Source organism: Polyodon spathula, chromosome 1, assembly GCF_017654505.1.
Source record: "Polyodon spathula isolate WHYD16114869_AA chromosome 1, ASM1765450v1, whole genome shotgun sequence".
Lineage (NCBI taxonomy): Eukaryota > Metazoa > Chordata > Actinopteri > Acipenseriformes > Polyodontidae > Polyodon > Polyodon spathula.
In genome coordinates this window covers 24,332,277-24,349,249 of record NC_054534.1, presented here as the reverse complement: position 1 = coordinate 24,349,249, position 16,973 = coordinate 24,332,277, and the positions used below count along the sequence as shown (strand labels likewise).

The 16,973-nt window shown below is 35.3% G+C and overlaps 1 protein-coding gene across 1 annotated transcript in view; it reads right to left on the bottom strand.

The window, feature by feature from the left end:
* The window catches only part of LOC121315906 (band 4.1-like protein 4A), an 87,497-nt gene extending 70,731 nt beyond the window's left edge, over positions 1-16,766 (bottom strand). The window contains exons 1-2 of the mRNA XM_041250504.1: positions 16,230-16,766; positions 15,538-15,912 (exon numbers count right to left, since the gene is read on the bottom strand). Coding sequence (XP_041106438.1) covers positions 15,538-15,636 — 99 coding nt within the window. The 5' untranslated portion in view covers positions 15,637-15,912; positions 16,230-16,766. The remainder of the gene's footprint in view (positions 1-15,537; positions 15,913-16,229) is intronic.
* Between the last annotated feature and the right edge of the window lie 207 nt (positions 16,767-16,973).

The following is a 16,973-nucleotide window of genomic DNA, read 5'->3' as shown; positions in this document are numbered from 1 at the left end:
AGTATTGCACTTACTAGTTTTAGATGTTTACATTCACATATTCTACATCATATACAAAGTAGTAGTATGTGCAGAAAAAATAATTAAAGGCAACCGCAGGACAAGTAATATATATATTTTTAAAAAGCATGTATACATGTTTTGTTATGTTCTGCATTTAAATGGTTTAAAAACAAACAAATTAAAAGGCATTCATAGGACTTGGTTTGACCCACAGTCTGTACTATATATCAGCGATGTGTATGCAACATAAGCCGCTGGTAGATTACAAAAACGATTAATTAAATTTAGGCTTGGTAGTTATCTTATGTTTTTAGTCTCTATTAATTAAGTTATATTCATTGAAAAATGCAAGAGTTAACCAGACAGTTATTTTTTTATTGTTTTGGTTTAATATAATATAGCAGGCTAATGTTCCGATTGAAGTAGGCTACAATATTTTTTTTTCATTAAAAAGTTGTCGTTGTTGTTTCATGTTTTGTTGTGTACTACTCCTTTAATGAAACCAAGTAGTGCAAGAAGTTGCTTGTATCGTTCATGGTTTTTCAAATTAAGTAAGCTTATTTGTGTATAAAAAATGACAATAGAGTTGCAGCCAGTGTCATCTTACTTAAAGGCACTCAAGCTGAAATCGCAAAGTAATTTAAAGTAGGCTCGAACGTGGCAGCGGACTGTCTCTCTTTAGCACACGCAAGAACTCGCAGACTTGATACAACTGTGTTGAGAATTTAAAAAGAAAGAATTTTATGAGATAACTTGAAGGTACTGGGAATATGACTACACGCCCAGAGGTTCCATTTGGTAATAAAAATACTGTTAACGAAAAGGCTCAAAACTATAGATTGTGTGCGTCCCTTGTTAGTAGCTGCCAGTCTGTTTTTCACTCAACAGTTTCCTTCAGTTTTCTTGACAGTTTTTTCAGATTCAATATTCAGTCCGGTATTCGGCCGAATCTTTTGAGATGGATTCGGTATTCGTCCGAATCCCAAAAGCTTGGATTTGGTGCATCCCTAATAGTAAGTGCTCGGAAGAGCTAGGTGTTTATTTTGTTTTTTGATTATTTTGTTGTTTAAAATAAAAATGCGCAAATAAAGCACTGAAATCAAGTTTCAGTTTCTGGGTCACGTTTATAGCGGCAAAAACCTGAAATAAGGCCATCTTGGTCACAGTAGCTAACAACATTGTAAATAAGCTTAATCTTACACTGCCAGTAGGAAGATTGAACATTAAGTACACTGCCTTAAACGGGTAATGTGGTCAATATAGAATGCCGAAAAACAGACGACATTATGGAACACTTGCTTACATTTTACACCTGCTTAGGAGACCTTTTCACACCTGTTTAAAGCCTTAAAATAAAGTCTTTTGTTGCTCATGCATTAGCTAGATGGTATCAGAATAAATTCCCAAATGCTAACTCACTCACTCTGCCAAACCACTCTGGTTCACTTTTTTTTGCACATCCTTTGTCAGTCTTTGCTGATTTACATAATCTGGCAGTAAGAAATGATCCTGATAGAGTGTGTTCATGGAGAATACATATTGTTACAGGAGAGTGGAAATCCCTAGTCTGACTGTTGCAGGGTAGATGCCCTACTGCTGTAAATGGTGTGTGGGAATGTAAGGCTGGCAAAGATGGGGTTAAATCTGTTCCTGTCAGCAATCACAGATGTGGCCATTCCCCAGTTAGGTAATTTATGCTAACTGGGGAGTGGCCACATGTATAAAAGGAACCAGAAAGCCAATGTCACTAGTGCTTCGTTTTGAAAAGACATCTGTCACAGACTGGCACTGCTTTCCTGGGATGGCAGCGCTTTTCATTCTTTGTTCTACAGCTCCCCAGCTTCAGAGCTGCTTCTCTAAGTAGCTTGCAGCTTGCTTGTAGACTCCCATTCTATCTCCTATTGACCAGAGCCTTTGTAAAAAAAAAAAAAAAACAGAATTAAAAAAAAAAAAGTAGAACTTCAGAACCTGATACTAACAGTTTAAAGACCTACCGTACCACCACTGGCTACTAAATGTTCAGAGATTTTCATGTTTGGTGTTTGACTTTTATTTAAAAAGGGGATCTTGGAAATTAACTACCAATTTGTAAAAGGCAGGTTAGATTCTAAGTTTTAGAGTGACCCCCTGTTTGATGATGTTAGTTGTATAGTTTATTAAACTACATTTCAGGATCAGACAAGGTTAATCTACCCAGAAGGTGATGTTTTGATGTCAGAATACAGACAGACGGAAATTACGGGCCTAATCAAAAAGGAAAATATATTTGAAAGACCGTAAAACACTAACAGTATGACCGTCGTTCGAGCCTGCAGATCCCTCTAATGCTGCAAACAAACTACAAACACCGGGAAACTAACACAAAAGACAAAGGTGGAACACTATAAAGAAAGTACAGTACACACAAAACCCTAATATGTTCACAAACACTACACCAAAAATCTACTAATCATAAATAGATGTCATGGAACAGTGTCCTAGTGGTCAGGATCTTCGCACACTTTTATTCCTTATCAAACAAACAAAAAGTTTAAATAAATAAATCAAAACATTCCAAAAGCAGTATTCAAGCTATGGCTATCTCGGTGCATAGGCAGAGACAGAGAGCACAACCTGCTGCTCTCTGCCCTTGTCTCTCTTTCTTCTCCGCTGCACCAAACACACATTTGTTCCCTTTTTAAAGAATGTGGCCAGGGATTAATTGACAATAAATCAATAGACACCTGGTCACATTACACACTTTTCTAACCAGGAGCGCCCCCAGAAATATTTCACATGGTACGCAAAACTGAACCACACTGACATTCAATCATGCTGATTACGACTCTGCATCACCATCAGAGTGCTACATTTTTCGTCTTTCCTGCATTTCACAGCACCACACTGTCACATTAAAAAAATGCAATCAAATTGCATCACCGTGTCCCTTTCTAAAAAAAGAATAAACACAGCCCACTGCCATCGAGACAGAAAAGCAACTACAGTGACAGCCAAATTGGAAATGATGTGTTAATGTTAATATAAGATTCATTTTAATATAAGAAAGATACTGATAAAATTAAATTTTAAATGTGCATTTACTGTGCTCAATCCTGGAAGAGGAGCACAATTCTGATAATGCAGTTGTAACACTCAATACCGTCAACGTATTTTCGGCACTTAAAACTCCACTGCCATTAGTGCCAGAAACATGGTTTGGTGCTTTTACTGTTTTTTCTCTCCCTGATATTCTTTGTGGATCATCAGAAGACAGTTTCTAGCTCTTTCTGAAGGCTTCAACCAAATGTATCTGCTTCTGTGTGCTCATTACTACCACTAAATAAACAAGATTAAATGCAAGTCCACATTATGAAGCCGAAATTCTGCAAACCAATGGTACGCACTGTGCGTAATGTGCATACGGCTATAGGCGCCAATGTTTCCATTTAACCCAATTAAAATCATGTGGCTGTGCAAAGGTGGCCATCTCAGTTATAGGCTGTTCCCCTGCTCCTGAGACAAGATGGCTGCCAGACACAAAACACACATTCTAATGTGCAGGGCCTCAGCCCTGTCACAGTGCATACTGATCAAGAATGATTTAACAATAATCTAAAAGATCGTAAACATCCGGACAGAGTGGGTGATCGCCATGGTAAAGCTTGAAAGACAAGAATATGAAAACATATCTTACTTAGTCAAACAAAGATTATCAGGTTAAAAAATAAACTAAACAATCATGGATTATTTGTTTAATCATTCCGATTATGTTTATCATGTTTAAATGGCAAAACTAAATAATAATTTTGAGATGACAATATAAAGAAAATAATTTGTTGTTATCATCTACAATAAATGCACCCGATGTTTAATTTTTAAACTATTATTGTGTTATTATATACTGTTATTTTAACAGCTTCAGAGTTGGTATGGCATCAGTGAATTGAAGAAAAAAAACTTCCCAGTTTTTCACTCTGCAAATCTGGTAACCCTAATTACAAGGGTGCAAGAAACTAAAGCACTGCTATAAATTGTCAGACATCAAAATTCAAGATGAACAACTGGAAAAAAAACCTCACCAAAATAGTAAAATATATTTTCTTTTCTCAAATTGCCTACAGTAGGAGAACAGTGCAGCGTTATGTAACTGAATACTGCACTATTCTCCTACTGCACGTCATTCAACACATGTATTAATTAAATCAGCAAAGTGCTCCCTCGTTCCCCTGCTTTCTTACGCAGCAATATGTAAAAATCTAAAACATGCTATTAATAAATTGAGCAATACTTCAATAGCTGCCATCTTTCAAGATACCTTACAGGACATTGTAAACATCCGGCTCACAGACCATATCAAACTAGGTCCGAAAAAAAAAATAAAAAAACGAACTTTATAGCTTGCATCCAAACAAACTCTGTCCCTCTGCTCGCAGATAAAGTGCCTATAGGAAGTATTCACCCCCCTTGGACGTTTTCAGTGAAAAAACAAATCAATTAAAAATAAAAACCTGAAAAGTCTTCATTCACCCCCTTTGCTATGACACTCCTAAATAAGCTCAGGTGCAACCAATTGCCTTCAGAATTCAAACAATAAGTTAATTGGAGTCCACCTGTGTGCAATAAAAGTGGTTCACATGATTTCAGATTAAATACACCTGTCTCTGTAAGGTCCCACAGTTGGGTGTTGCATTCAAACCAAAGATACTACTATGAAGACCAAGGAGCTTTCAAAACAACTCCAGGATAAAGTTGTGGAAAGGCACAGATCAGGGGAGGGGTATAAAAAGATTTCAAAGGCACTGAATATCCCTTGGAGCACAGTCAAGCCAATCATTATGAAGTGGAAGGTATAGGGCACCACCCAGAATCTGCTTAGAGAAGGCCGTCCTCCCAAACTGATCAGCCGGGTATGAAGGGCATTGGTCAGAGAAGCCACCAAGAAGCCAATGACAACTCTGAAAGACCTACAGCGTTCCATGGCTGAGATGGGAGAAACTGTCCATGTGTCAACAATACCTGAGATACTCCACAAATCTGGCCTGTATGGAAGAGTGGCAAGAAAGAAGCCATTTCTGAAAAAAGCCCATGTAAAATCCTGCTTGGAATTTGCAAAAAGGCATATGGGAGACTGAAAAGATGTGGCAAAAGATTCTGTGGTCCGATGAAACAAAAATTGAACTATTTGGCCTAAATGGAAAGCGTTACGTTTGGTGCAAACCCAACACACACATCACCCAGGTAACACAATCCCTACTGTGAAGCATGGTGGTGGCAGCATCATGCTATGGGGATGCTTTTCATTGGCAGGGACTGGGAAGCTTGTCAGTGTAGCTACATACAGGCAAATCCTTGAGGAAAACTGCTTCAGTCTGCAAAAGACCTAAGACTGGGACGGAGATTCACCTTTCAGCAGGACAATGACCCAAAGCACACAGCCAAAGCGACACAGAGTGGCTTAAAAACGAGAAAGTGAATGTCCTAGAGTGGCCCAGTCAAAGCCCGGACTTGAATCCGATTGAGAATCTGTGGCAAGACTTGAAGATTGCTGTCCACCAACGATCCCCATCCAGCTTGACAGAGATTGAACAATTTTGCCAAGAAGAATGGGTGAATATTGCATGATCCAGATGTGCAAACGTGGTAAAGACACCCCAAAAGACTCAAAGCTGTAATTGCTACCAAAGGTGGTTCTACGAAGTATTGACTCATGGGGGTGAATACTTATCTAACCAAGACATTTCAGTTTTTTTTTTTCATTAACTGTTGTTTCACAATAAAAATTCTCTTGCCTCTTCAAAGTGTTGACTAGGTTGTGTAACTCAAAGGAAAAAAAATCCCATTAAATGTATCAAGATTTCAGGTTGTAACACAACAAATTGTGAAAACATCCAAGAGGGGGTGAATACTTCCTATAGGCACTGTACATGTGAACAGCAAGCACATTGATACACTGTTTCAAACAAACCAGTCAGAGTCTGTCTGAAACGGACCCTGTGTAAATGTAGCCAAGTCAATGGTACTATATCGGAATGGAATCAAACTTTTAATAGTTTTTCAAATGAACCTTAACTAGACTCAATTAGTTTTTTTTTTCTATTGTGTTATTTTAACTGATATTATTAATCTGTATATTATAAATATATAATTAAAATTAAAGTTAATTTGGTAACAAATTTAACCACCCCATAAATTGGCAGTGCCTTGTAGCTTACAAAAATATTTACCTCTGGATAGGGGATGCATTAAATTAGTGATATCACATTAACTAAACTGAAAAACAAAAGCTCTGTTACAAAAACTTAGTTCTGTGTCAAAACTGAAAGATCTTAGAATGTCAATTACAGTTATTCTGATTACTAACTAATATATATATATATATATATATATATATATATATATATATATATATATATATATATATATATATATATATATGCCTGTTTAAAAAAATAGTGCCAAATAAAAACAATTTAAAAATCTGCAGATCAGAGAGAAGTTCCTGTCTCTGAACGCATTCTAAGAATTTTTTTTATATTAACTACATCATAATTATTTATCTTTTAAACACTTTTGTCTTGACCCCAAACACAAATGAAACATCATCCACAGCTTCCATTCAATACTCCAGTATCCCTAGTGATATTTGCTTTTATCACTGAGTTAATATTCAATACACATATCCCCCACCACATCCACAGCATGGACAATAAAATCCCATTACAATTCACAATACAGTTACTTGACAAAAGACATGACAGGAGGATCCCAAGACACCATTAAACTCCTAGCTTACAAAAGAGTCTTGGGGGGGAAAAAAAGAATATGCAGCTATACAGCCCTTCACAGGGGTAGTAACCACGGTTTTAAAAATGCTTTTGTTACTGTTTTCTTACTTTTCATTTGCACAATGTATGTTATCAGTGGTCCCCTTTTTCTTCAGGTGAAGAGTTTAATGTTCTTTTTCCTTGTTCTTTACACTTCTATTTGTAACATGCAGATATCTTGGGGAACAGGCTTTAAATGAGAAGTTCCTGAGGTTTCCTGGTACTTATTGACTATGTGTTAAATATAAAACCATTCAAATTAAGGGTAATATAATTAAACAACGCCTGAGGTAAGGCATAAACATCACAACAGTTAACATATATAAACACATTTACAAAAAATGTAAAGCATAATAATGAGGAAGCCATTGCATTAGTAAAGCATTTTATCAAAGAATGGGAAAAATAATTGATTGTGACTGAGCAAATAAGAACTGAAGTGTTAGTTCTGGAATCTCTGAAGTGGTGCACGAACAAAGCCTGTGACTAAATCAGTTAATAATGCTACAGCACATCAATACTAAAGCCAGTGTTAGCCCACAGCATTACTGTTAGTTCTGGGTACATAACCAAATACAGTAGTACCCATGACCTTTATTTAACCTTCCTCAAACGTTCCATTCTTACAGCTTATTTATACTTTGGGGAGAAATACCTAGCTGTCAGTCTGCTAAGGGCAACTTTGGGTCACTGACATGAAGGTGCAGTAGCTCACCTCTGCTTGCACATTACATGGTTCAATACTGTACATAAAACAAAGCTGGGCTAGGAAAGGTTTTGGTTATGCCACAATGTATAAAGATTTGCTTCATAAGAAACAGTTTGTTTTTTTTCAAACGGTTATACTGTATGTCTGCCCAGATACAATTTAAGGGATTACATACATAAATTAAGATTACATTACCTCATTTCTAGTTGTCTATCAGGCAGGTAATTATTTGTCATATCAGATTAATATTTTTTTATATATTAACGCTATTATAAATATATTTATAATACATTCTGGGCCCTATTGTTAAGCAAGTGCAAAAATGAAGACACATTTTCCAAGAGGTATACAACATTTGAAATGGTATTAAACTCAATGCTTTGTAAATGAATGCCTTACAAATGACAGCCTTTTTCCTGCTGAGGAAGATCTGAATACATTTAAGAAGTGTTCTAGAATGAAAAGGTTTTATGGTGTTGCAAGGGGAAATCCTGAAAAATATACTAATTTCCTGTATATTGAAAGAATGATTAATGTGCAAGAGATGTAAAATACGTAATGCTTGGAAAAGCAGACATTGGAATAAGTATTCACAATACTCAATATTCCTAATATTGCTGAATAAAGAATTATAAGTGCATACTATCTGATGAATGTCGCTGAACCCTTTAATACTCTTTAATAAACATCAATGTCCTGTTGTTAAGATCTTAGCGTTAAGAAAAGAAGCTAAACAAATAAAGCAAACAAGTCTCAAAACAATTTAAAGACCAAACTTGGGTTTACCTTGTTTATTTCCAAATGTTCATCCACATTAATGGCCAAACAACTTGATAAAAAGTGAATGTATCAAAGTTTCATGTGTTTTAAATGAAAGGATTGTGACATTAACATTTTTTTCTTTTTTTTGTGAAAGCAGGGCAAGATTCCTTCTGTTAGCATTTAGTTCACATACTGAACATAATAAATAAAAAAAAAATAATAATAATATCGAATGCCATCACAATATAGAAAATATAGAAAATATAGAATTAATCATAGCAAAAATAATGAGAAACAGAAGTCTTTAATGATTATTTCTCCTGCCAAGTAGAAAGTCCCACGTCAAAGTATTGAACATTGCATGTAAATTTGCAATGAACATTCCTTAATGGTTTCATTTCACCCACAAACACTTAATGCGTCAGAATGTCCCCATTTAATTTACATTAATGGATGATTTCTAATAACATTTCATTTTTATGACCAGTATTTAGTATTGATTGTTAGCCCTTATTTGAAGGCTCAGTTGAATGGCACAGTATTTGCCCTTGTGTGCTGGCCAGTGATACTTACATCTAACAAAGGTTTGACCTGCTTATTAACTTTTCTTTGGTGAGTTAAGTGACCTTTTGAGTGAGACTGATAAAAGATTTTCAATATGCCGTGAAAAAACTGATATAAAGATAAAAATGGTGACAGGAAAATAGACGTAGCCTTTGCTGAAACTGTTTTTATTATCATAAATTATTTCTGAAATTCGAAAAAAGAAGTGTAAGCATTTATGTGGACTGCAGGAAAAATATACAAACACTTTAGGAGTGAGAACTGCCCCAATACTGTTTGTCGGCTGCATGTTTGTGTTATTTTGTCAACATGAGGGTTTTGTAATCTGAAAATCACAGTTTTATTGAACCTTCAAAGGAACCACTGTCCCCGTTTGTAGTTCACAGAAGTTTAAAATAGTTAATCTCTCAGTAATAATGTCAGAAATGTTCCTATTTTTTGTGGCAAATTCCAAATAAAACATTGAAAAAAATTCCTTGAACCAGATTTCACAAAGGCCATTGGAGAGAATGCTGTAAATATTGACTAAGCCAGAGGTTTTCCTTATTATATCAATGAGCCAAACCAGTTCCAGCCCACCCCTTGTGTTTATTTTGTAAAATGCACAGGTGTCATTTAGAGATCGGTCTAGGCATTTTTCCTGCTAGCCAAATATTTAACTTTTTCATTATTTATCTCTCAAGGGTTTCTTACATTTGTATTCTTTGCTTATTTGTATGGGTTATGCGCATGTATATCCAGCTCCATATATTAATAGGAGCAAAAGCTCTGTGCCAACCCCACAGCACTACACCCCTGACTGGCACCTCGATCCATGGAGCCTGCTCTGCAGGGTGACAATGCCGACAAGGAAGAGAATTAAGGCTACATCTCATCAATCAATATTTATCAAGTAAGCAGAACAAAAAGAAGACATTTATTGTATATGCATTAAAGGAGAATGGAAAAAGGCTTTTTTCTTTTACATCACACAAGGAATACATGTTAAAATGAAAAAGTAAGCAGTGCAGTTTCACTTTACGTTGCCTCTGCTTGTCCCCTGCTGAGTGCTGTGTCTGTTGATCGCCCATTTTCAGTCAATGTAAGCCACCTCCACCTTCACCATAAGCAACTGACCAAAAGATACGGCTGGACTGCTGGGGTTTTTGATATCACGGTGGTTACGGGCAAGTCTCTGACATTATCATGCACATTAAATTATTAAAATGTGGAAAGATCTACATGTATTGACAATCATGCAAAGAGTAAATGCGCAACAAATGAGCGCCTCAAAAACGTTCCATGAACTCACAGAAGCCAGCTATACTGAAGTTGTAATTATTTTGATCAAAATGTTTTAGTCTATTTGTATTGGAGTATGACATTTATAGTATGGAAACATTGATTTTGTTCACAGTACACAAATCTTAGTTGCATCAAAATGTATATTTTATGTAGGAATCATAAAACCTTCATAAAGACTCTGTAACATCTGTATAACTGTGCATTATCCTTCATTTGAAAACCAACATATCATGAATATCAGTATTCAAAAGATGTCTTCATAACATATGCTACCAAACAATGTACTGTTATTGAAATTCTGCATTTCAAGTGCAGGTATTTGAATTGTAGCCATCAACAATCAATGCAATTATTGAGATCTATTAAATATAATGTTATAGCATTACAGTAAAAACTGTTATGAAAACACATTTGACAAAACTGTTATGAATTATGTACATACATAGTTATACAGTGTTATGTTGCCTTTATGAAGGGGTTACCACCAACATAAGAATGGCAGCGTACATAAATAACAACATGTATTTGAAATATGTTGCATATGATTTATATTAATTCATCAACCATTTTGTTAACAGTACATCATTCATTTTATATATGGCTATGTGAAAATAAGAAAAACAGATCAATATATCATAGAAGGTGGAATGCCAGAGAAACCGGAACAATACCAGCATTAAAAGACACCACTGTTTAGATTAGGGGTGGATCTTTGGGCAAATCTATATGATTTTTGTGATGCATGAAAATATGACTCAGCTTGAAATGCTTTTGAATAGGACTGATTGTTTAGTGCAATAAGAATTCTTGACCTTTAGAAATCACTTTAGTGTACAGTTAATAACCATTTTGTACTGCATGCAACAGTACAATTTACAATTTTTGGTTCCACAAAAGTGTGTGAGGCTACCTTTAACCTACAATTGATCAAGACTGTGAAGTTCACTGTGCTGTGACATCCAAATGCAATTATTTGACTAAGCATTTTCATATATTTGTTTACTTACCCCTTTACGACATTTCCACTCACTCTGAATGTAATTGCAGTTAGTTAAATCTTTAGCTGAATTCAATTTTGACACGTTTTTTTCTAGTTGTCAGATTGTCTTTCACCAGATGTTACAATTTATTTGAATATCAGTCACAGCCTTTTTTTTTCTCTCTGCATACCAAATCAGTCTGTTTTTATTGTGCAGCAACACAGTGCTTCCTCGAGTTTCACCTAACGAAAATGCAGCAAAAACAAAGAGACAAGCTACTGTAACAGTTAATCATTAAAATGTTTTAGATACTGTGATGTATTTTTTTTAAATCTGTGATCTAGTTGTTTTTGTGCATTTTCATTTGCAAGTGAACTGTGACATTAGGGCCTTATCGGGCAAGATATTCTGCAATTCTGAATACTGACTTTGGATACTGTTTTAATTCTGGAAACTGTTTTTTTTTTTTTTTTTTTTTAATCTTTTGCTAAATTGCATTACCTTTTGCATTGTAGGTGTAATATTTACATTTTGCTGTTGGGTCGTTATCGGGGAATTTTACATACTGCTACAATTTGTACCGGTTTTTAAAGTATGTACAGTATTACGGTCCAAGGGTCATCTCTTTTGGCAAGCGATATTTGCAGAATCATATCATTCTGAATTTAAATACTTCTGCTGTTGAAAATATAGCACTGTACCAACAAAACCAATACAGTACATCAAAATGGAAGCTTACTTATTTTAAAACACAGTCCTTTCAGATATGATCAAATGATCAAAAGTGTATAGGCTCGGATATGTGAGTGCTGACTCTATATATGAAAATGGAATGTGAAGCTAATTATTCTTTAAGTATTACCTTTTCAGGTCTAGCAGTTAGTGCATCTAAACACAAGAAATATGTGTTTCATTCACAACATAGCTCTGTAAAAGTCTAATCTTACCTGCCCTGTTGTTTGTTGTGCCAACACAAGGTGGTGGAGAAAAAACAAACAAACTGTGAATTAAATAAAATATTCAGGCTTTCATTTATTGTATTTTTATCTGGCCTACACAGAACTGATGCCTGCACAATTCTACAAGGTATAGGCTGGTCCATCTGTTCGTGTTATCATTAACAATTAAAAGGGAATGGGCCACCTGATCTTTCCAACAGCCTTTTGTGCAGAGAGAACAGAACTGCAGGAGGTTAATGACACAGGGAAACATGCTTGTTTCAGAAATGCAGCAGCAAACAGTAGACAGAGGGAAGAGGTCACTACTGTTTGCACAGAAGGGTCACAACAACTTCTGGCGAACAGAGGAGAGAGAAGCTTTTATGTTACCTGGCGCAGGACCTGAAGCCTAAGACACATATAATAGCTAATGCCTGGAAGTTAGTTATTCAACAAAGATTAAGAACATCCACCCAGTGGCTCAGTGCATTGCTGTTGTGTGCTGTTATAAGCCTCTGCATCCAGGCATGGCTAGCTGGCACCGTCATATACCCCTTGCATGTTCAATTACCAGTAATTTTAAATACATTATTGAAGATTGGTTACTATAATAATCACAGTTACTTAATCACAGTCATTAAATAGAATGCTACCCCTCAGACACGGACAGTGCCATTGTAAAAACTGCAATTTTACATTGAACTATTAAAGTCAGATGACATTACAATATTACCTAATACCTAATTTATTAAAGTAATATCGGCTTCCATACAGCTTCCATACAGCTAAGGTCGAATATCAACATCTATAATTAAAGAACACTGTCAGGAAAAACAAAATGTTCTCTTTTTTTTTCTTTACACAAATAACTTCTGCTTTACATAGAAAACCACATTATCCCCACCATAAGAATATCAGTCAACATCTGCACAACATCTGCACTCGATCAGCTCAGCATGTGAAAATAAAAGGTAGATGTATTTCTTATATTTGCAGCTCTCCATTCAAATCGTGTATGTGTGATGCATGAAACTCAGGTTGACTAAGAGCTAATCTTATTAAAAGACCGGTAATTCATTTTTTAAACTGTGTCATAGTGTTTTCACTAAATTAATTTGGCACACATCAGGGAAGACAGTGTCACTGTATTCACAATTCCCTGCAGAGTCTTGAATAGCTGGGCTCATCTGCAAAGCACTCTTTATACCTTACTGACCAATTTCAGATATATTATCATCATTTTAAAAGCAGATCAATTTATATAGAGGTGAAAAGGTGCATTTTCGTTATAACTGTGTACATACAGTGTGCTGTACCAATTCTGTATTTCTTGTCTACAAAAACAAAAAATCCACACATATCAATAATGATCACTGCCCAGTACTGACTAGACCTATAAACATATTATTTTATAAAAGGTGTAATCAGAAATCTGCTATTTACTGATCTGTGTTTAACACATATTTTTAATACAAAACTGTGCAGCAATTGATAAATTGAGTACATAAAATAGTTTTCTTATCTATAAGCCCTTTAGTAGTGTTTAAACAGAGGCCCGACTGGTACATTGAAACAGGAATGTGTTCACACTGGAATGTTTAATTAAACAGTTAGAGAGACTATAATCAATCAAAGATATACAATCAATCACTCTCTGTTAAGCACAGTTTAAAAAGAACTGCTAAATGACATGATCTAATTACTCTCTCTGTAGTTTTGCCAAATTTGGTTTCAAAGGACTGTTTATGTTATATTTTAATATTCTGACTAGAAGCATGAAAAGACATATTCACCAGTAATAAACTATCATCAAAGAACACATTTCTTGAATAAATTACAAGTCTTTGCTGTTTTTGTTAATCTCTTCAGGGTTCATGGAAATCGCTACACTTGTTTTTACACTGTATTATACTGTACTGTTGACATCATTAGTTTTATAGTCAATAGAATATCAGTGACACAGGTATTTAAAATGTGTTTTAACCAACTAGCATACATACACTGTGTACTAGACATGTATATGTTTTAATTGATGAGCTTTAAAGTAAAAATATTTTTTCACAACTTCACAGCGCTGTTTACTGAAAGAAAATGCTGTGTACTTACAATGAACTATGCTTCATGTAAAGTTGTTCACTAACTAGACACAAAATAATTACACCGCTTGTGTTTAGATTTTGCTATAAGGGGCTTATGATGCAATAATTTAGCTTTCTGTGCACTCTTTTTCAGAAAGTAGACCTTGGTGCCAATCAGGTTATTTGCTGTAGGGAATTAGCAACAGCTACTTGCAGCAGCAAGTCACGTCACCTTTTAGGGGATTGGTGATTGCCCTTTCTCACCAGAGGGTAGGAGACACTTCTTTAGTGGTGTGGGTCTGGAATGTGTTACCTACACATAGACATGTTGTTCATACTGAGTCACGGGATGCTTTAAAACGGAAGGTAACAAAGTTTTGAGATCAAACATCTACTATGAACCAGGAAAGCACTGATGGGCCAAATGGCCATCTCTCGTTCATAAATATATTATGTTATGTTCTTATGTTATACTAATAACATTTAAAAGGAATGATACATAGTGCTGATATTTTCAGCATTTAAAAGTATTACATATGTGTGTGCGCATTGATATCTGTGTATTTTTTAAAAAAAGCAATTGCCTAACCTCACATCTGATGATCAAACCATATCTGTCTCCTCCTGCTAGATTTACAGCCAGTGTTGATATAAAATGGCCAGATTGCACTTTTATAGCAGAGTGCATGTGAAATTGCATTGCTAAAACATTACATCGCAAAAGATCATCTGACAGCAATGTTTAAGATTAATAGGCACATTACATATTACACTATATAATATATCTGTAGTCAGTGGTGATGAATTGTAGCAGCTTGAGGACCAGAATCCCTAATCAATGTGAGTAATAAAAACAAACAAAAAAAAAACAAAACAATTATCAGAGCTGAGAGCACCACTGAACCTCTCAAGAATGTATACTGGGATTTTTTTTATTTTTATTTTTTTATCAAACAACCACTGAATGTCCAAGCATCGTCCAATAATGCATTCAGAAACGTTGTATAAATGTAACTAATTACGTTAAAAAATATATATATATATATATATATATATATATATATATATATATATATATATATATATATATATATATATATATATATATGAAACACACATGTATACGTTTCTCATTTTACCTTTAAAGTAATTTCCTGTGCTGTTATGTTATTTTGCAACATTAAATTAGGGCACTTGATCAGTTCTTTACCAAGTGATACCCAAATAAACGCTATTTCGTAATAATTTCGTAATCACGCTATTTCGTAAGGGTACTGGCACATTCTCGGGTTTTCGTGAGGGTGTAACAGTACCTAGCAATCAAAGTAAAATAAGAAATCCCGATAGAGCCCGTCAGGAAAAGACCCTTCGATTGAACAGACAGGAGCCTGAACTAGGGTGTCAGTTTATTCTTACCTTTATCCCCTGCTGTTGGGTGGTTAATGTCAACTTGGTTTCATCCAAAAGGAGAACTTCACAGTAAAACTCCTCTTGAGCAACACAGAAACAACCCATCCCGGCTTAGTTCCGGGGACTTAAAGATCCAAACGAGTAGAAGAAAGAACCTTACGAAAATATAAATATTTCCAATCCAGTGAATCACGGAAGGCTGGTTGACAGATGTGCATTCATCGACATAATGTTTGTAAAAATAATAATAATAATAATAATAATAATAATAATAATAATAATAATAATAATAATAATAAAAAAAATCCAGAAATTAAGTAAGAAATAATTCAATATCCCCCTCTTCGTGTGTATCTCACTCTCTAAATTCTTCGGCCAAATCTGTAAAATACATGATAAAGAAACTTTTAACACACGATGTTAATTACCCTGTAAAGTATGTTGAACACATAAAGTAATATTACAAAATTAAGCTAATAATAGTTTCAAATCTATAATATTTAGAGGTACATATCAGGAAACCACATACTGTAGGTGCAGGTAAATTCTATGGTACATAAAACACAGAACCGAGATACTAATTTTGCCTTTTTTTCATTCGTTTTATAAACCTGTAACTGTATTAAACCTACTTGAACAACGTGCATGCTGCCTACAACAATGAATTATTAATAACAAAAAATTCTGCTTTGTCTTACCTTGTGTTCTGAAATATCCCAAAGGGCTTTGTTTTGGCTGTGCGGTGAATGTGTTTTTTTTCACCTTTTATTTTTGTAGTAGGGTATTGGAAAACAAACAAAGTTTGGTTTGACTTTAGCTTCAAATGTAATAAATAGAACGTCATTACAAAAGAAAATGCATTATTGTTCTCCTTCTTTTTTTACAGGGGTTAAGCTCACATGAAGACCGTGACTGCGGTCTCCTGGTGTGGTCTGGGGCTATGATTACTTCTTACATTTGTGATGAGTTTCTCAGAAATGGTGTGATGTCCTCAAGTCATAAGCACATAAGTGTTCGCGCTCTAATTTATCCACGAGGGTCGGTCACTTTTCTTGCCATTCTTCTTATAGTCTTTCAGGCTTGTGTGTTTATTTTGGTCCACAATTCTTTCTCCCAGTGTAAGAGTTTGTTTCGGTCCAGGTGATACAGTTTCCTTGTCCTTTTGTTAGTATGAACATGAAACAGTGCTCCCGTATTTCTGCCAATCTGCTGCTCGGTAGCTGTGTCCGTCTCCCTGGTGATGGCTCCCCCCTGTCCCCCCGTGACTCCGCCTTCAATTGACTTTCAACCTAAGGCAACGCAAACGTGGATGATACGCTTCTGCCATCTGTCGGGGAGAAGAAAAAGATGAAGCGAAGTCACAAAAATCACCTGCTTTTTTTATCGCCTGTCCAGGATGTCCAATGACTTTGAAAGGGGTATCGTTGCAGGCGGACGCTCCC